We start from the raw sequence: 19,992 nt of genomic DNA on the forward strand, positions 1-19,992 counted from the left end.
GACGTTGTACCGTCTCGCACATTTCCCACAACTGGCGTTCGGGAAGCTACATAGGGAGATTTGGCACAACTAGCATGAGCACATGAGCGTATGGTTCTGGGATAGTAACTTGCACTTTTAAAACAACTTATCATGATCGGGTTCTCTTGATGTAGATGTTACCGCAATTTCAAGGAAATGCAGAGGATGTCCGAGATTCACCCAATCGATAACGTGACAGAAATGGCGGATATTCCCGCAGTGGATTGGCATCAAATCAAGCAACATGACTTCATCAACTGCCGGGCCATCCGGACTTCCTCAACTGTCGTTCATCGCCAAATGATCGAAGGCCTAACCCAAGACGTCCACGGATCGGCGAGGTAATTTAAGGTTATCGAGCTCAGTGACCTCCCGTGATCGACGATGCATTGGTCAATCACTGCAATCTGGAATACTACCTACATCAACCGAGAAATGTGGGACAAGCTGGGCGCTCAAATGTCTTAACGTCAGAGAGTGGAGAACTATCTACATCGCTTAGGCCATTGAGTTCAACGGGAGCCAATCGTCCCAAACTCCAGATCTTTACCCCACGCATGGCAATGACATCGATCGAACTCAATTCCTAGGAAGGTTGGACTTGGGAAACGAGACACAACACGGGGAGCAGCGTCCATAATCCCAAGTGACTTGACACGTCGCCAGAGCTAGAACTCAACAAAAAGGTCGCAAGCTGCTAAACCGAAGTATCTGAGCTGGAGAAAAAAAAACCGTTTAATCTGAGACCTTGATGTACTTCAAAACCTGGAGTGGACACCAGCTGCCTGAAGATCCACTCACCTCGTGCCTGCTTTCGGTTGAGCATCATCGACTTTGAACCTTAGACTTGCTATGACATCGCGGTTCTAGTTGCTCTCTTGGATCGGGCTACGGGCCTTGGAATCCAAGCAAAAGCATGACATGGTTCAGTTACATACACCGGCAGCTCTTCCCTCCTACGCCCACTTGTGCTTGTGCATCCACTACTGGATATAGACATGTGGTTTAGAAACCACCGAAATAAGTTGATGATGCAATGGACACGAGGATTGCTGATATTATTTAGGTATCTCCATTCCCTGAATCATTACTATATTTTTCTTTATCTACTACTTCTGAATTTCCTAACAAACACGACCGTATGACACTTTTATTTGATTTTTAATTTGTATACTTACGATTAACCTATTGTCAATATCTTTACGCATCAATTCCTCAACCATCATGTCCGCCAAAGAAACAATGGTCCCCAATGCCGAACAGGCGGAAAACATTGGGCTTGGGTTTGCCAAGAGACTCAGCAAGAAATTCTCTTTGGGTCACGGAAACACAGACGGCCATGAAGGCAAGGCCAGCGACATTCTCGATAGGAGCTCATCCATCCGCGACGAAGTCAAACATGGCAACTTCAATGGCGCCAAGGAGATCATCACTCAAGGCCAAACCACCAAAGAATCGAGAAGCCAAGGAGACGCTGGTGGAGCATCGGGTAGCGCGGCTGGAATGAACCAAGAACACTTCAACAACGAGAATGTATCCGACGCCACAAAACAAACCAGCCAAGGAGATGCCGGTGCGGTATCAAGTGGCATGGGTGGAGCGAACAAGGGTCTCGATCAAGAGAGTGTTCAGAAGACCGCAAAGCAAATCAGCAATCAAGATGTCGGTGGAGCATCGAGCGGTGCTGTTGGAATGAACATGGGGGACCTTAACGAACAAAACCTCCAAAAAACCGCAAAGCAAGCCAGCAAAGGAGACACCAGTGCAGTATCCAACAGCGCTGCTGGAATGAACACCCGAAATATCAACCGGAAGAGCGTCCAGAACACCGCAAACAAAGTCAGCAAAGGAGATACTAGTGGAGTATCCAATAGCGCTGCTGGGGTAAACACAGGAGACCTCACCAAGGACAATCTCCAGAACACTGCAGAGCAAGTCAGCAAGGGAGACACTAGCGCAGTATCTAACAGCGCTGCCGGGATGAACACTGGTGATCTCAACAAGGACAATCTCCAGAACACTGCAAAGCAACTCAGCAAGGGAGACACTAGCGCAGTATCCAACAGCGCTGCTGGGATGAACACTGGTGATCTCAACAACGAAAGCCTCCAAAATACCGCAAAGCAAGCCAGCATAGGAGGCATTGAGCAAGGAAATACCGGCAAATCTTCCACTGGCGACATCAGCGCGGAGCAACGCGACATTCGCAGCAAGAAGCGGGAAACCAGCCAGCAAACGCAAGACACCAGCAATGAAATTTCGAGCATTGGCTCTCAGGAGTCTGACTACAAAAGCGTTGGTGATCGCAAAGGTAGTGTGGCGGCCGGAGTCCTCGAACCGAATTATGACATTCGAAAAGGTCCCATCACTATGCCGGGCACTTTCCAAGAGAAGAATTTCCACACCGATAGCGGCAAGGAGACTATTGTTCAGAGAGGAACCAGTAGCGAGGGACTTTCCAAAAAGGTGAAGGAAGACAACGCCAACGCTGGTGCCGATGCCGATGCCTCGAGCACCCAAAAGTCAATTCCCTCCCATATCGCCTTTGCAGGCGCAGCAGGCGACAACCAGAACACCCCAAGCCAAGGAAACGCCATGAAAGCCGACACCGGAGACGGATCTAGCAATGACTTCATTGAAAAAGAGCTCCATGAACAAGACAACATCAGCTCAGAGGTCTTCGATGATGGAAGTAGCGCCACAAACCTTTCCAAGAAGGCTGCCGCTCAAGAGGCTTCCGGAAAATACCGGATGGACAAAGAGGACCTGGACATGCAAGGCTCCAAGCCTTCCCAGAAAGAAGAAGCAGCTGAAGCAGCAGCAGCTGCCGCTGCTGTCGCTGCTGTCGGTGGTGGCCATGGAATGCGCAAAGGTGTTAGCGGCCAGAGCTCTAATACCAGAAACATGACAGGCCATAATGATTCCGGGCTTGGAGCCAGCGCCGCTAGAGCCGATGATCTTGCCTCCACAAGTCCGAAAAGCAAGATTGCTTCCACTGCGGGAGGTTATGACTATGCAAGCGGACATGATCTGACTACCCCAAATCTGACAAACAACATGAGTCATGCCTATGTCGGTGCAATTGACAGTCAAGGCTCAAAGTCCGAGACTCCGATAAGCACAGCAACCACAAGCGGAATCAACCAGCCAAGTGTTTCACGGTCTGCCACCGTAGACCGGACAAAGAATGACCTCTCCAGCACCGGCATTATTGGATCTAACCAAGGAACACTTGTCGGCGGAGGAATTCGCGGACTTCAGAAAGATGATAATCATGGTATTCCCGATACCAGCAGTGTTGGGATGAACCAAACAAACATTGTTGGTAGCGGAAGTCAACATGGAGGCATCTATGATGCCTCTAGCAACAATGCTTTCAACAATGGAGTCACCGGTGTTAGCTCCGGCAGCAAGAGCAGCGTCGGAAATGGCGTGGTCACGAGGCGGATTGTCCGGCCGCTAAGTGGCAGCGGCTACAAGCTCAGCGTTCTCCAGGAGAAGGTCCAGGCTGTGTCTCAGAAGTGTAAGACTCAACTTGGCCTGTCTTCTAGTGAGATAGGCCAGCGTAGCCCCAATGTCGATGCTTTCTTCGATGCTGTTGCGGCCGAACGTCTCCGCTGGATGCCTCGTGATGGCAGCAGGCTCGACTGCAGCCTCAGATGGGCTTCCAGATTGGCGTATGCGGTAGATGCTCTTCGGGAGTCTGTCGGAGCTTTTGCACCTGCTGCAAATGAGGCTGCAATGCTTGTTTGGGGATTCTGTATCCTTCTCTTGGAGGTGAGCTCAGGAAGTTCGAGGAAAAACTGGAACATAGATACTAACTATCTGCATAGTCTGATATCGACAACACGGATGTTTTCGAAAGCGTCTTTGGCCGGTATGGTCGTGTTGCCGTCGGAATCTACTTGCTTCTGCAGTATGAGACTGCGTACAAATCCTCTCCTGAGCTTCAGCCAGAGGTTGCCGCGGTCTTTGCTGACTTGCTCGAGATGGTCTGTAGCACGACTACTAGCTGTGTCGAGGGATTCAAGAGCAAGGAGTCCGACCAGGTCATCGGACGCAATGTGGATGCGGCCTTTGTGACATATGCTAAACGCTTCTCCAATCACTGGAACTGCGTTGTTGACGATCATACCTCAAAGCTGGTAGAGGGTAGCTCTTTGATCTATTCCTCCCCTGAGCTGGGTAGTTTGCGCCAATTCCTAGGAGTTCAGGACCGTCCTCTCCAATTTATCCTTGATTCCCGCGCTCATTCGCTTGCTGAGGGATCGTTTGAGTGGTTCAACAACACGCTCTACGACTTCACCACTGCAAGCTCCCCTGTGATGCTAATTACGGGAGGCCCTGGCTCCGGAAAGAGTGCGCTTGCTCAGTGGACTGTCGAAAGACTGCAAGAGTCAGCCGAACACGATAGTTGGAACGTTATCCCATACTCGATTCGTGAGTTTCCCCGAGCTGTTTCTGTTGATATGCTTGCTAATTGTTGAAGGTGCCGATATTCCTGTCGCCACTTTACCCCTACGTATCTTGAAGGGCGTTCTGCACCAGATGTTGGATCACTCTGTCAGTGACAAGCGCACCCAAGAGGCGATCCTGGTTGAAGCTGCCCAGGCTGCCCAAGGGGCGATTGATGGCGCTGGAGACCTGGCAGTTGAAGAGAGTCTTTGGCGGGGTATCCGTGCTGGTCTTTCTACAAACATACAGTATATGTTTGTGATTGACGGTATCGACCAGATCAAGGGGGGCAATGCCAATGCCGTTGCCTGTCTGGACAAATTCTGTTCGCTTCTCTCCGAGCAGAACTCAGGATCTAAAATGATCGCTTTCACTCGACCTCTGAGCTCGAAGATCACTTCTAGGGAGATCCAACACTTCAATATGCAGACTTCCCAGACCAAGTCCGATCTCACGGCATATGTCAACAAGATGCTTGCATCTGGAGCTAACTTTGACATCCACAAGGGCCACGAGCTCCAAGCCGCTGTATCCGCAATCGTCGCCCGCTCTCAGGGCTCTTTCAGTTGGGCTGAAATGTCAGTTGCTTACGCCAAACAGCAAAAGACACTAAGCCAAGCTGTTGCAGCAGTGCAGGGCTTGCCACAGTCAATGCCGGAGCTGCTTGACTTCCACACCAAGAGCTTGGACCTTAGCCAACCGGGTACCATCAACATCGTCTCCTGGCTCGCAGCATCTGAGAGACCATTGCTGGTCGAGGAGATTGAGCACTTGCTGAATGTGGACCCCAAGGGCCCTAGCTACTCCTCCAAGCAACTCACTGGAAGCTATGATACACTCAATGCGTTGAGCCCGCTGGTCATGACCCGTGATGGTGTGGTATCCTTTGCGCACACCTGCATTCGTGACCATGTCATCAAGCAGGCCATGTCTGCTATTGGACCCTCTCAGCTCAACATGAAGGACGCTCACTACGACTTGCTTGTGAGGTGTCTTTCTTGCATCCAATTGAGCGTGCGCGAAGAGGTGGACGTTTCCATGGATAAGCTGAACATTGAAGAGCGCAACCATCTCTTCGACAAGTATGTCGTCTTGGAATACACGGCGCGTTACTGGCTATCGCATCTTCTGTCTTCACCTTTGGTCACCGATCGCGGAGAGTTCCAATTCAATTCGACTTTCACGAAGCTCATGCCCGCGACAGTCCTCTTCGCGCGCCTCGAATTGACTTGCCGCGAGTCGCAGTTCACTCGGTCCAGTGTTGTTGAGCTCTACAGACTTGCGAGTGACATCCGCTGCCTGGTTCTCGGCGAGAAGTCTATCGCCCTGCTGCAGAGTTTACTACTCAGCGCACGCGTATCCAAGTTGGCGCATGCCAGCCATGCAGATGAGACCTGCTACGAAGCCTGGAAGCTGAGCCAAGAAGTTCTTGGACAGTCACACTCGATCACTTTGACATGCTCTGACATGATGGCGCAGTCATTCTCCGACCGAGGCACGATGACATCCCAGCAGGAGGACATCATGAAGTACTTGATTTTGACTGACTCCGAGGTCACTGGCGTTGAGTTTAATCAACGACTCAGGTACCTTGGTGTAATTGTCAGCATGTATAAAACTCGCGGTGATAACCAGTCTGCGTTGCTTATCTCGAAGCACTTCTACCAGCAAATCCTCCAGAAATACGGTACCAACTCGCGCCAGTCATCCGAGACTGCCGACTTCCTGACTACTCATTTCTCGACATCTGGAAACGACGAGTTGAGCCGCGACATTGCTCGAACCAAGTATGACAATATGGTTCACACCATGGATGTCACTGATGAGCGCCGGATCAAGTACACTTTGTACATGGCACAGATGTACGAGGATCAAGGAGACTACGTCCATGCTCAGTCAATTCTGTCAAGCCTGTGGGCTGGTCTCAATTCGCACGACATTGATTCGGTTGACATGATGGACAAAAAGGCAAACGTTGCCCTTGTGTACTATCAGTTCCTTCGTCGTCGGGGCAGAAATGACGAAGCTGAGGTCATCATCCGTGAACTGGTTGCAGACCTCGAGGTCACAGGCATTCACTCCGCAGAGATGCTGGAGCGTGTGCAGCTTCTTCGTGCTGAGACCCGGGAGATGCTGATGTACAGTTTGGATCGTTCTTTGTCGGTTCTCATGTGGCGCTACTACAAGGAGACTCATCAAGAATATTCCGAGGAGTCAACTGCTCTAGCGCTCTCAATTGCGCAGAGTATGGCAAACGCAGTGTCGATCGAGGAGGCATCATCTCTGTCTACCCGTGACCGCAAATTGCTGGTTGAGCTGCTGGACGTGATCTCAGCCAGTGCAGACAACATGACCGTCACCACGCTGATTATGTGCCACAACCTCGCTAGCATCTATGTGAACGAGGGGGATTGGATTCAGGCTAGCGATTGCTCAATGGCTGTGCTGAAACATATTTGGCCGACCGTTGAACAGGCCAAATCCCACCAGAAATTCTCGCACGACCTGGCGCCTCCAGTGGCGGATCTCGCTTTGATCTTGGCCTATTGTCATTTCCGCAGACTGCACCTGGAACAGGCCACAGTGGTGTATGAAAATGCCTTTGGCTCTTTGGTCAGCTCTGACAGAGTGCCTGTACCTTCTGTGCTCGCCGTTGCCAAAGCGGTTGTCGAGTTCCACGAGACCTCATACCAGTTCACGAAGGCCCTCACTTTGCTTCATACCGTGAGCAACTTCTTGGCCTCCCGCCTCGGAGAGAGTCATAAACACACTATTGACAACATGTATCTCGAGGCTGCCTTGGCAATGCGCCTGGAGATGACCGGTGAGGCCAAAAGCACCTACCAGCGGATCTACAACGCTACCTCGCGCGACAACGGCATCGCTCCGGAGGGTATCGAAGCTGCAAATGCTCTCATCGCCCTGTACGAGAAAGGAATGGAGTGGGATTCTGCATTGCATATCTACCGATCTCTCTGGCCGACTCTAGTGGTTCAAGACATCAAGGGGCAGACCTATGACCACAAACTGGTTGACCAGATGCTGGAGAAGACCTACATGGGTTATATGTCAATTCTGACAACTCACAAGGGCTCTGACTTCTCTGAGCGGTACCAAGTTGCCTCTGAGTACGTCATGACCTGTCAGCACGTCCACGGCGCAACGAGTCAGAAGACGCTCAATGCTACTTTGCTCTTTGCCGAGCTATGCGAGTCTAGCGAATCATATCTTGATCAAGCTATTGCGTTGTACAAGCTGCCTTTGGAAACCAACGAGTGGGTGCCCACTTCCCAATCATCGAAGGGTCTCGAGCAGATGACTGCGCCCCTACCCATCACGCTCAAGCACAAGCTAGCGCAGCTGTTTGTCCGCAAGCATGATTCGACCAGTGAAGCCCGTTCAATCTACACCGAAGAGTTCCAGCTGGCCAAGAAGACTCAAGGTTACTTTTCCACCACGACTCTCTCTTGGCTCCGTGAGCTCGCTCTCGCTCATTCACGACAGGGGACACCCTCCTCCATCCAGCAGGGCAATGCCATCCTCCACACCTACTCTACTGATGTGTTGCACGCAGGCGGAGATCCTGACAAGATCACTGACTGGGCCCGCCGTATCGCAAGTATCTACCTCGAGTGCGGCTTCATCGAGGGTGGCAACAGCCTCCTTGACGAGCTCCGTTACCGCGTGGTGTACAGCTCCGAAACCTCGGCTACGATTTTGGGTGACCGCCACGATGCCATGTTTGTTGCTGCCTTTGAGGAAGTCTTCGGCAGACGTGCCACTTATGATCAAATCATGAGGGAGATGGCTCGCGAGATGGAGACTTACCAGACCTTCTCTAAGAGTCTTTCTGGCCACGACTTTATTCCTACTTTGGTTTCTGGTCACCTGCTCTACACTCTTCAGCACGATCAGAAGCGGATCCGTGCCGCCAATGACACCAAAGACAAGTTGTATGGCTACTTCTGCTCCAACCTCTCTGCCACCAGTGTTGCAGACAAGGAAGTGGTACAGCAATTCTACCAGATCTGTCTGCGCGAGGTCCACCTTGAGAACTACAACATGAACATTCTAACAATAACCACCGAGATGGTTCGAGACCTGTGCAACTCCTCCCGCTTCCAGGAGGCTAGCATTCTGACGGGCGTTCTTCACTCCTTCATGCATTTGACCGACGGTCTCAACAACTACGACAATATCAAGATTGCCACACAGCTCTGCCTCTACCTGAGCGGACACAAAGCACAGAAATGCACCGACGAAACAATCTACCACAGCATGTCCATCAAGTCCAAGCTCCTCCTGCAAGAGATCATGGCAGCCTCGAAATCCATGGGCATCGACATGGTCGACCTCCCCTTCAACGACCTCAACGACATAATCACCCTCCTGGGCGAGTACGAGATGTTCGACGACCTAGAAGGCATCCTGACGCAACTCTGGACATCCCGAATCGTGCAGCGCACCTGGACCCCAGACGTGGTGGTATGGATCGGACGACGCCTCGTCGAGACTCGCTTCTGCCGCGGAAACGTCGACTCCTCCATCCAGCTATGTCGCGACATCTGCTACAACCTCCGACAGGTCTGGGGCAGCTGCGACCCCGTCACATTGGAGATGACGAAGCTCCTGTCCGGATTGTTCACAGCCTCGGATAACCACCAGTCCGCAGCTACGCTGCACGAGGGAGTTCTATACGATCTTCTCGCTGACTCCGGGGCAAAGGACCACGCCCACGTTGCTGACACCGCGTCGCAACATATGGAGCTGCTGCGCCGTGCCCAAGCCCGTCTTGGTGACGAACAGACCTCGAGCCGTGCGTCTACACATGCGGAACTATTGCAGTCGTTGACGGATCGGTTCGGTGTGCAGTCCGAGCAGATCAAGAATGTTGGAGAGGCCAATGGCGGTGCGCAGTTTGGTGTCTGGTCGAAGCCCAGACGGTTCAGTATTGACGTTGAGGATATGGAGGAAGACGGTCAGACACACCACAACCACCTGCGGGAATCTAGTGGTGCGGGATTGTACGGTAGCGCTCCTCGTCGGATCTCCGTGCAAGCCCTGTGAGTATATATAAGTTGAAGCTGAGGGAACGTGAGGCGTTTGGGGTTGTGCTTTAACTGCCATTTAAATTATGTGGACCGAAATTGTACAACTTGTCCACACTAAAAATACATTTGTTATCTGCTTTCAGTATGAAAAGAACTTGTAATCTGGTAGATGTTTTAGATTGAATCGGATCGCATTGTTCTATGTTACCTACAGTTCGATCGGTTTAATGTAGAGGAGAGAATAATGTCATAAGGTCATAGGCAAATGCATATGAGAACTTGGGTATAGTACATCGGTATAGTACAGAATAGATCCTCAGCGAGGACAATGTGATATACAATCGTTAGCTCCGGCACCAGCTACAGCTTACTTCCTCAATTTGAGGTGGTAGGTCTGCAAAGCCTCCTCGGTCATAGGGCTCGGGGCGCCAACCATGGCATCGTCACCACCCTTGCCAGTCTTCGGGAACGCAATCACATCACGCACGGATTCTTTGCCTAGCATGACAGCAACAAGTCTGTCAAAGCCCAGCGCGAGTCCCGCATGGGGCGGACAGCCAGAGCGGAGGGCATCGAGCAGATGCGAGAAGTCGGCCAACCGCTCAGCTGGCATCTGAAGAATATCCCGGAAAATGAATTCCTGTACTGCTGCATCGTGGATACGGCGACTGCCGCCACCCAGCTCAACGCCGTTCACGACCAAATCGTAGTGATCGGCCACCGCCTGGGTGGGGTCTGTCAGGAGAAGATCGACATCAGCGGGGGTCTTGGGTGCGGTGAAGGGATGGTGTGTGGAGGAGAAGCCTGCTGCGCCGCCCTGGCCGGGCTCTGAGTCTGAAGAGGGGGAGAAAAGAGGGAAGTCGACGACCCAGAGGAAGTCAAATCCTGTAGGGGCAGGCTTGAAACCCGTTGAGACGGAGGCAGCGTGCAATGCACGGCGGAGATCGCCCATGGGGGTTGAGCCCCCTGAGAATGGAGCACGGGGACGTGCTTGCAGAATGATCAGGTCACCGTGGTCTGGGTCCAACCGGTCCTCGAGTTGCTCGGCAGCTTCGAAACCGAAGGGCTGGAGTCCGCAAAGGGGCTGCTTGCCATTATAGATGAAGACGCCTGGGCCGCCATCTGGGTTGTTGATGAATGGAGCACCTGCGGGAGAGTCGAGGAACTGGGTGATGAACTTGTGAGTTTCAGCGGGATCGTTGTCATTGCCTTCAAACTTGAAAGCCTCCACAATAGGATCGTCAAGGTCAGAGATCTTGTCGATCAGATCCACTGGAAGAGCATGATCAAGTCGGATGATTTCCATTCCATATCTTGTGTCTGGCTTGTCAGAGCCATATTTGGCCATGACTTCCTGATACGGAACCTTGCGGAATGGGCCCTCTGGAGCAGGGTCTTTCATCAATGTCGACCAAAGTCGGCGAATGACTCCTTCCACGGTGCGCATAACATCGTCGCCCGTCGCGAAAGACATTTCCATATCAAGCTAGACATATTGGGTCAGCAATTATCAACTATCAACTCCCCCACTAAGAGGGTAATTCATACCTGAGTAAATTCAGGCTGTCGATCAGCCCGCAAATCCTCATCCCGGAAGCAGCGCGCAAACTGATAATACCTCGGCAAACCACTAGCCATGAGAATCTGCTTGTACTGCTGGGGACTCTGCGGCAAAGCATAAGCCAATCCCTCCCTCCGAGTAGGCACAATAAACTCCCTTGCGCCTTCCGGTGTAGACTTGAACAAGAGCGGAGTCTCAATCTCCACAAACGGCGGTCGGGACTGCTCCTCCAATTCCTTCTTGCAGAGATTATGCGCGCGTGCGCGGAACCGTAATGCTTCGCGCAACTCTTCATCCGAACGCAGTTGCAGATATCGCTGCTCGGGTGGGAACACCGTTTCGGGTGTCATAATTATTTCCTTGGGGAAGTCGTTGAGAGGATGGATCTCTTCCAGTGCGAGCTCCCATAGGTCCGAGGCTGGTGTGGTCTCTGCCTCTGATGGTTTGACCTTCTTCTTTTGGACTGTTCCGCGGACAGCGACGGGGCTGTTCGCATTCACAGTCTTCAATTGCTCGAAGGCATCGTTCTTGGCGAATGCGACGACTTGCAGGCTGTGTTGCAGGGTGGGATCAGATAACCGCACGAAAGATAGTTTCTTTGATAGATCTGCGCGGTTCCCAAGGTATCCGTGTAGAACTACTTGCGTGTTTGGCTCAGCCTGTGCGAAGAACGTTTCGAAGTCATGTGTGGCAGGAGGGAAGTCCACTATAAGACATTATATATTAGCCAGGTTTCCCCCAAGGATCCAACAAAAGTGACCCGCATACCAGCCCGCTTATAAGCCTCCAAAAAAGCAGGAAGCTGTTTAGGAGGCTCCTCCTGTCGCAGACACGCCCGAGCATGGAAATGCCGCGGCGTCTGAACGGGGTTATAGCATTGTCCGTGCCAAGCCACCGATCGGCCTCGAAGTATATTTGATATCTCGATGTAGCTAGACCTCAGCCGCAAAGCGCGGAGCTGCATCGCAGCCATCGGCATATTTCAATTGTAAAGAGTGCAATTGAAGTCCCAGAGCAAGCGAGTCAGTCCGAATGATCTGACGATGGAAAAACCGGCAGAAAGCGACTCCGCCCTGGAAGCGGACTAGCGGCCGCAGAAATAAAAGCCGCGGGATTTTCACTTTTCCTTTCTTCTTCATCCTTCCAAGTTTTATACTTGTGAGTATCACTGTTTCCAGCCCTATGGGCGTCACGTTTTTTGATCGTTTGTACTGACTGTTTTCCAGAATGATGAAAGCCTAGTGTGTTATATATGAGACAGTCGCTTCCCTCTGAGACGTGCGGCTCTCTTTCTTCGGAGAGCTTAAGGGCTGTACGACTCGAGGGGAGGGTTTGTGATATATGCGTTCGGCATACCAACCTTGTTTACACAACGGACGCGATGAAGGCATCTCTGATCCAATTTACAAGACTTGAAGGTGTCCCCATTGGCTTTGCGCAATGGGGTTGAGGGTTATCCTCAAAGCGGGAAGAGATGGATGTTAGACGGGTGTTGGGAACGACGCCTCTATGACTAATGTCCTCTGTTCTGGCTCTTATATCCGAATCTATCTAGCTACCTCCATATGACTCGATCAAATTCCGAATCGAATTGATATATTTTGAAATAAGCATATCATCCAGCTTGAAAGTAATCTATACAAAAACAACCTCAACGTAACTCTCCCAATCTCGCGCTATATATGCATTGCTTCACTTTCTACTCAAAGATCATTTTTTCCAGCACATCCTTCTCCCCACTGTTCTCAACAAGATTCTTAAACACGCCGCCCTCAATCCCCATAAGATCCCTCGGCGATCCAAACTCAGCTGCCTTTCCAGCATCCATAACAAGAATGCGATCAAAGTCCGCGATTGTACTGAGCCGGTGAGCAATGACTAGTAGCGTAGTAGCATTACGACCGAATTCCGCGCGAATAGACTGCTGAATCAACGCATCGGTCTCCATATCAACAGCGGACGTCGCCTCATCCAGAACCATAATTTTGGGCCGCGAAACAATAGCACGTGCGAGACAAAGAAGCTGGCGCTGTCCTTGAGAGAAGTTGAGGCCGCCCTCGGAGATTGTCGCGGAAAGAGAGGTGAAGACATTAGAGTTGGTTTTCTGGACTGTATTTGGTGTCGTGGTTCCCGTTTCGCTGATCTGATGAGGCGCGGTAGTCTGCGACGTCAGGGTGAGCTGGTCGTCATCGGCCTCAGAAATGAGTCGCACGCGTGCCAGCGCATCGTAAAGCTCCTTGTCGCTGTATTCATCGAACGGGTCTAGATTTGACCGCACAGTACCAGAGAATAGAACCGGGTCTTGTGGGATGATAGCAAGTCGGCTGCGGAGGTCGTGGAGTTTGATCTTGGAGATATCAAGTCCGTCGATGAAGATTTGGCCTGAGCGTGCTTCCAGGAATCGGAAAAGTGCAAGTGTCAACGAAGACTTGCCTGCACCGGTGCGTCCGACGACGCCCACGCGCTGGTTTTTCTCGACCGTGAAGCTGAGTCCGTTTAAGACAGGTGGTAGATCTGGTGCGTAGCCTACTACAAGATCGTGGACCTCGAGATTGCCTTCTGTAGGCCAAGCCGCGGGTGCATCGGCCCCTCCTTGGTTCTCGATCTCAATATTGGAATACTCGAGAACACGCTCTGTGGCGTTCATGTTCAATTCGATGTTAGCATATTGCCGCAGTGCCATCGTGATTGCTGAATTATACTGCAACGCAAAGCTCAGAGCAAAGCCGGCAAGGGAAGCGCTGATGCCTGGGAGATAGATCACAAGAGCGGCAGTGACAGTTGAGAAGATAGCGCCGACGACATTCATTCGGAACGCGAGCCAGCGATTGAACACCCATAAATTCCACCATGCCTGTGCATGGCGATTGACCTTGTGGTATATGATCTCAATATAGGTGTCTGGTTTGCTGAAAGCGCGAATCGTAATCAGGCCAGCGAGGCTGGAACCGAACTGCTCAAACACGGGACTTTTTGCGGTGCTCTCAAGACGTTTGATTTGACGGGCACCCGCTAGATAGACTACGGCCAGTTTCAAACATATGGCCAGCAGGATCAGGGCAAACATAATGACCATCCAGTCGACAAGCATTCCCGCAATCATGACTGCGAAAACCTCTAGCATCTTGTTCACGAAGAACCCGATATCGTATCCAATTCGTGAATCAATAGCATGGAAATCAGCTGTGAAGCGGTTGAGGATTCTTCCCAATGGAACTGTGTCCAGCCATCGGAGTGGTGCGCGAAGAATACTATAAATCAAGCCATTGAACAGGTTCCTCGACGCCCGAACTGCTGCTAAAAGAGTGAAGTAATAGCGAACTGTCCCGATTATGCATGCTGTGACCGAGATGGCAATATAGACTCCAAGATACATGAAGAGGTCGTCATCTTGTGGAACTGGTGCAGTCGGTTGCATGGTATGCTGAAACAACACATCGTATTGCTCGGGGTGCGCTCGTGTATTGGAAGATGAACCTGTCCAGATATTCATCCACCATGCCTGTCGGAAATAACCATTAGAACTAACCGCAAACCCATAGGAAGGAACTGAAGGTCCATAAACTTACACGTCCGATCATGAGACATGAAAATAGCAAGAAGACAGAGATCGTCAGTAGCCAGAAGGCTACCGAACCACCTTTGTTCAAGAAAGCAAGGTACACTGACAGCCGCACCGAACCAGTTTCCCTCTTTTCGTCTTCAACGAACTTCTTCGGCGTAGATCCCTGCTGCGCAGTCCCCGATTGTGCAGGAGTAGTTCCATTTCCGTTATGATTGTGCCCGTTGGCAGCCGCGCTGGCTCTCCGGCGGGGGGTATTCGAGATGACCTTTTGAAGAGTTGTCTCTTCGTCATTGAGGAATTCATTATCATCTCCATCAACTAGATGATCCGCCTCTTCGGCGGCTTGTTCCTCGCGAAGGATATCTTCCAAGTGACGTGATGCCTTCAGTTCATCAATGGTACCGGCGTATTTGATGCGACCGTTTTCTAATAGCACGGAGTAATCCGTCCGAGGAAGACACAAGGCAACATGGTGAGTGACCAAGATACGAGTTCGGTTCTGGCCAAGTTCCCCGGTAAGAGCGTGCTCGAAGACGTGACGACCTGTGTGAGCATCAAGAGCGCTGAAGATGTCATCCATGATCAGTATACCCGCCCTAGAGTACAATGCTCGGGCAAAGGAGACGCGCCAACGTTGACCACCGCTCATGTTGACGCCATTTGCACCAATATCGGTCAAGTCGCCGTCTGGCATCATCTCAAAGTCTTTCTCCAAAGAACAAGCAAAGAGGACCTTTTTATAGCGCTCTGGATCATCTGGGAGTCCAAATAGGATGTTCGCTTTGATAGTCGCATTTTCTATCCATGGGATCTGAGCAACATAGGCAATGGCTGAGTCAATGATCCAATTTGCCTTCGTTGCAAGGTGGTCATAACGGTCTGTAATAGGAGGTGGAACGGGTACTTTGAGTGTACCCGCGAGGATATCACATTCGCCCAAGATAGCCGACAAAAGCAGGCTCTTTCCAGAGCCAGTTCGACCCGATACTACGCTCAAGCACTTTGGAGGGAACTTCAAGGTCAGCTCGCGCAGGGCGAAAGTCTCATCGGAATCTTGAGGCTCTCCTTCTTCTGTGGGCCATGCAACAGACACTTCCTCAAAGGCGATATGATCAGCGGGAACGGTATTGACGATCTTTTCGGGTGTAGCAAGGAATTTATCGATACGCTCTGCGCTAACTTTTGCTTCTAGACCCATTGACATGAGTTCTGGTATAACAGCGAGCGCCATCTCGAGAGAAGAGAACACTGACATGGCCGTGAAAGCCACAGAAGGCGATAATCCCCCGTGGATAATGGCATATGTGGTCAAGGAAACAGCTGACAATCCGACAGGGCCCAGAATCCAAATCGCAAGCAGGCCAAGATCAGCAATGAAAGAAGCCCACAACGCGCCAAGCTCTGTCTCTCGTGTTTGCCGGACACGCTGCTCCCATTGCTCCTCCAAGGCTGAGAACTTGATTTGCCGGATGCCTTGCAGCACTTCTGTCACGATTGCCAGCTTCTGATCACGGAATTTCATCAACCGGTCTTGGGCGTTTGAATATTTTTTTCGCGGCGTAGATGTTCAATGGCGTGACAAGAACAGCGATAGAAAGGCCAGCAAAGGCACTACGCCAGCCAAGAATCTGAACCAAAAAGGTGGCGCCGATGATAATTCTGAGTACTGCCTGTGGAATAATGTAGTTTAGAGCAGTAAAGTCGGTTATGCGACGAGCGTCTACGGCCGCATGGTTGATGATACTCTGCCGACTCTTCTTCAACGCATTCTCATCATCTTCATCGACCTCAGTTTCGGCTGACGTGGACCCTTTGCTGGAAGCATCAGAGCCATCAGCCGTGGTGGACTTCTTTGTATGCTTCACATCCTTCCGACGCATGGCCTTGGCAAAGACGACAGCTGAAAGCTCTGCGTAGATTGGCACTGCAAGTCTAGAGTAGACTAGCCAATATAGCTGGGCTTCTATACTTGATCCAAGGAACATCAGCCCACCCAGGGCCAGAACCCAGAGATACGATGCTGCGGCATTCCAATATGGGGTATCGCGCAGTTCAAGGGTCTTCAAGATTTGGAACAATGCAATTTGAGGACCAAAGCTTAGGAAGCAAACCAGCACACAAAGCGATATTTGAAGGACCAGGTCCCCAAAATGCGCTGCGATAACCGCCTTCCACATCTTTCGACCCTTTTTAGCACTTTCGAACTTTTGGCGGAGAAACCCAGCACGCTTCGATGCCGTGAGCTTGGGAATGTCGTCCAGTTCCATGGCATTGTATTTCTTTGCATGATTCAACAACTCACTGGCCCAGCTAAAAGTGAAGCGGCTGAGTAGAGAAACTGAAAATTCCTGTTCAACCAGCTTACCTTCGTGGTAAACATCTGGGCGACGCGGTAACAGGACACAGAACAAGCCACGAAGCGCAGTACTGGCAATCTGAGCCACCTGCAGAGCAACTGAAACTCTTCCACGAGGATGGGAGAGCCGAGAAAACACCAGAGTACCTAGTTCGATGCCCGGAACCACGATGGCGATGGTACTCCCCCAGAAAGCGAATAGGCCGAGAGTATATCGGCTTGTCGGTCGGGGTTCAGTAAAGAACGCAACGGCCTGAATAGCAAGCAAAACCTAGAAATGGGAATAAAAATTGACAATCAGCTTATTCCAGATCATACGGTTATGCATCCTTTGTCGGGATTTCTACGCACCCAGACCCCGAACTGTAACCACGCCAACGGTGTAGCATCGGTGACTCCAGTTTTCAATGTTGAAAGAACAGCCAATGCGAGAGTCAATAATAACCCAGTTAGAGAGAATAGGGCAATGGCGATTCTTTGCCATTTGTCCGAGAATGCTCGGAGGGATTCCTCGGTCGCCTCGCCATCTTCGTCGCGATAGACATCTCTGGCCAACTCGATCGGCTCGTAGTCACGAGCTCGGGTGATGCGGTTGACGATGCTCTGAATAGCAGGAATACTATCCAACGCAGCCAGCGACAAGGCTATAGAGCTTGTCATGAATGGCGAGAAGAAAGCCATCCTTCATATCGACAGACAGAAAAAAGGAAAAAAAAAGGAAAGAAAGAAAGAAAGAAAGAAAGACGAAGTACTCCGTATGCGCTATCGACTCGGACTATCACGAATGCGCTTACTCCATAGAAACCCTAGCGCAAGCCCCGATGCACGTAACGAGCGGGGAACAGTTCTTAGAATCCAAGTGACTCAGAGAAAATACGGAATACCTGTATCCTAACTGTCAGATTAATTTTACCCGGAAATTGACCTGAGTCACATCTTATGCAATGCAGCCATTCCCTGCTCGTATCGGAAAGGCGGGCACCGAAATAGGCCAGAATCGACAGCCCCAATGGGGAACATGTGCATGGCGACCTGTAAACCCATGTGGAAGCCAACTCCGAAGTCCGAGATCAGTTGATCACGGTGCCGATAGAAGCTGAAAAGCACGGGGCGAGGAATGGCGACGAGTAGCAACGCTCCTAGCGACGGCCATAGATCGATAGATACACTTTCCACACTCTTCCCAAAAGGCACGTCTAGTTCTTAGTTGTATAGCTTGTGTTCATCTAATGCAGGACCGGCCTCCACCCGCGTCTCGGCACAAACTCCTCGACGCCCTCGTCCTCCAAGACATCGCGCCCCAAGCGCGCCGTTACCACGCTCCGCTCAACCTCCGGCCCGTGCACGTAGAAAGGCTCGAATCCATGTCCGACGGGTCTCCGAGTCCATGCTTTTTTCTTTCTTTTCGATCCAGTCTCATTACTTGGTGATGTTGTACGTTCAAACCCGGAGGATTCCCGGTCAAGACTGAGATACCACCGCCGTTGATGGATTGAGCCTATTGTATTGCTTGACCCGGGGTAGGCGTTGTTTCGTTGGATCTCGAGGTCGGCGGTATAAGTATTGTCTGCATGTTTAGCCTCGGATTGAATTCCATATCGAGATCGATTGGGTGGCGTTGATCCTCTTTCTTTCGGTGACGGCGAGGGGGATTCCGAGTCTGATGTAGACGATGCTCGTGGCACCGTCCGTTTATATGGGTGTCGACGGCGTCGCTTGGGACCTTCACGGATTGGCCTCGCGAAATCAGTTGTTTTATCCATCCGCATTATAATAGTGTAATTCTTTGGCAGGCGGGTTCCATGCAGTCGAAGTCGTATTTTGCGCTTATGGGCTCAGTGTCAGAGAATGAGGCCCTTGGTTTCATGTTCGACAGGGATGTACCTACATTCTGAAAAGCTTCTCGCAACTTCGCACTATCTGAGATCCGCTCTTCCGCGGTAACATGGCTATCTTGAGAGATCTCTGATCGCGAGTCATCGGTCTCAGGTCCAGATGGACCCATCTGGTAAGGTAGGATTTCATATTCTCCTGTATCCCAGATAATCAGACTCCCAGTTTTGTGCGAGGCTGTCTCAATCAGATGATTCTGCAAAGAATTTAGCGCTTGCAATCACACCCGTCTGTCGCAGCCAATAAAACGACCTACCCATAAACAATGGATGCGAGTCTCGGTCGCATTGCGGTTCAATCGCTGGCTATTGGGATCCCCGGGCATCCCATACATAACTGACCAACTAACGGAGCTTGTCTCCGAGAATTGTAATCGAAGGTCATAGTGAGGCCCCGCGATGGGGTGATCATGTTGATGGATGACAAAATGACGGCCTTCTGGGTGCTCGTTCCGTTTGTATAGATCCATCCATTCCGTGATGGGTAGCTGTATTGTTGGTTGATTCGGAAATGAGCGAATGAATGCTTTCAGCCTTGCGGAGATCGTGCCCAGATGGTCGATCACTTCCACTTGTCCTGCCTCAATAGCAGCAAGACTGGCTGAAGAATCTGGTTGTGGTGCGTTCGACGGAAGTGTGTCCGTGTCTCCTCTGTCTCCTCTGTCTCCACCATTGGCCTGTTCAATGCATATTCTTGTAGGTGGAGGAGAAACAGGTTCAATTAGGCTAAGGAGTATTGGCCGCTGTTCATTCTGCGGAATGTGTTCTTCCAGATCGTGCTCTGGTCTACTCTCCGGGCTGTAGGAGCGTTTCATGATCTCCAAGCTAACCGGAGTGGGTCTATCTCACGGATAGGAGCAGATGATAGGCACATCTATCACTTCAATCATTCGGCTTATTGGTTTCAAATGTTTCTGTGAGGCAAGCCGAGCAGCTGTTGATGTCGTCTCGGGATCGGTCGCAGATAGCTTACTAATGAAGGCATCGAAGTTGAGGCCAATGACGTCGGGTAAAAGACGACGTTGAACTGTATAGAAAAGGCCTGCGATACATAATATAGCAATAATGCACCTAGGTATGTGGAGGGGGAC

At 51.1% G+C, this 19,992-nt stretch overlaps 5 protein-coding genes across 5 annotated transcripts; 2 read left to right on the forward strand and 3 right to left on the reverse strand.

Moving 5' to 3' along the window:
- Window positions 1–186: 186 nt before the first annotated feature.
- N7457_003251 (uncharacterized protein) lies at window positions 187–366 on the forward strand (the record flags this gene model as incomplete). Its single annotated transcript, XM_057174296.1, has 1 exon — window positions 187–366. One exon carries the CDS (start codon window positions 187–189, stop codon window positions 364–366), a length of 180 nt encoding a protein of 59 aa, XP_057034447.1.
- Window positions 367–1,245: 879 nt separating this feature from the next.
- On the forward strand, window positions 1,246–9,543 carry N7457_003252 (uncharacterized protein; the record flags this gene model as incomplete). The annotated part of the gene is made up of 3 exons (XM_057174297.1): window positions 1,246–3,798; window positions 3,855–4,461; window positions 4,511–9,543. 3 exons carry the CDS (start codon window positions 1,246–1,248, stop codon window positions 9,541–9,543), a joined length of 8,193 nt encoding a protein of 2,730 aa, XP_057034448.1.
- Window positions 9,544–9,894: 351 nt separating this feature from the next.
- N7457_003253 (aspartate--tRNA ligase MSD1) lies at window positions 9,895–12,067 on the reverse strand (the record flags this gene model as incomplete). Its single annotated transcript, XM_057174298.1, has 3 exons — window positions 9,895–11,013; window positions 11,076–11,794; window positions 11,857–12,067. The coding sequence occupies 3 exons, from the start codon at window positions 12,065–12,067 to the stop codon at window positions 9,895–9,897; spliced, it is 2,049 nt and encodes a 682-aa protein (XP_057034449.1).
- Window positions 12,068–12,787: 720 nt separating this feature from the next.
- On the reverse strand, window positions 12,788–17,690 carry N7457_003254 (putative ABC bile acid transporter; the record flags this gene model as incomplete). The annotated part of the gene is made up of 4 exons (XM_057174299.1): window positions 12,788–14,590; window positions 14,658–16,157; window positions 16,180–17,280; window positions 17,361–17,690. 4 exons carry the CDS (start codon window positions 17,688–17,690, stop codon window positions 12,788–12,790), a joined length of 4,734 nt encoding a protein of 1,577 aa, XP_057034450.1.
- Window positions 17,691–18,235: 545 nt separating this feature from the next.
- N7457_003255 (uncharacterized protein) lies at window positions 18,236–19,716 on the reverse strand (the record flags this gene model as incomplete). Its single annotated transcript, XM_057174300.1, has 3 exons — window positions 18,236–18,835; window positions 18,898–19,098; window positions 19,159–19,716. 3 exons carry the CDS (start codon window positions 19,714–19,716, stop codon window positions 18,236–18,238), a joined length of 1,359 nt encoding a protein of 452 aa, XP_057034451.1.
- Window positions 19,717–19,992: the final 276 nt, after the last annotated feature.

Source organism: Penicillium paradoxum (genome assembly GCF_028828445.1).
Source record: "Penicillium paradoxum strain IBT 22861 chromosome Unknown utg000003l_segment0_segment0, whole genome shotgun sequence".
Taxonomy (NCBI): domain Eukaryota; kingdom Fungi; phylum Ascomycota; class Eurotiomycetes; order Eurotiales; family Aspergillaceae; genus Penicillium; species Penicillium paradoxum.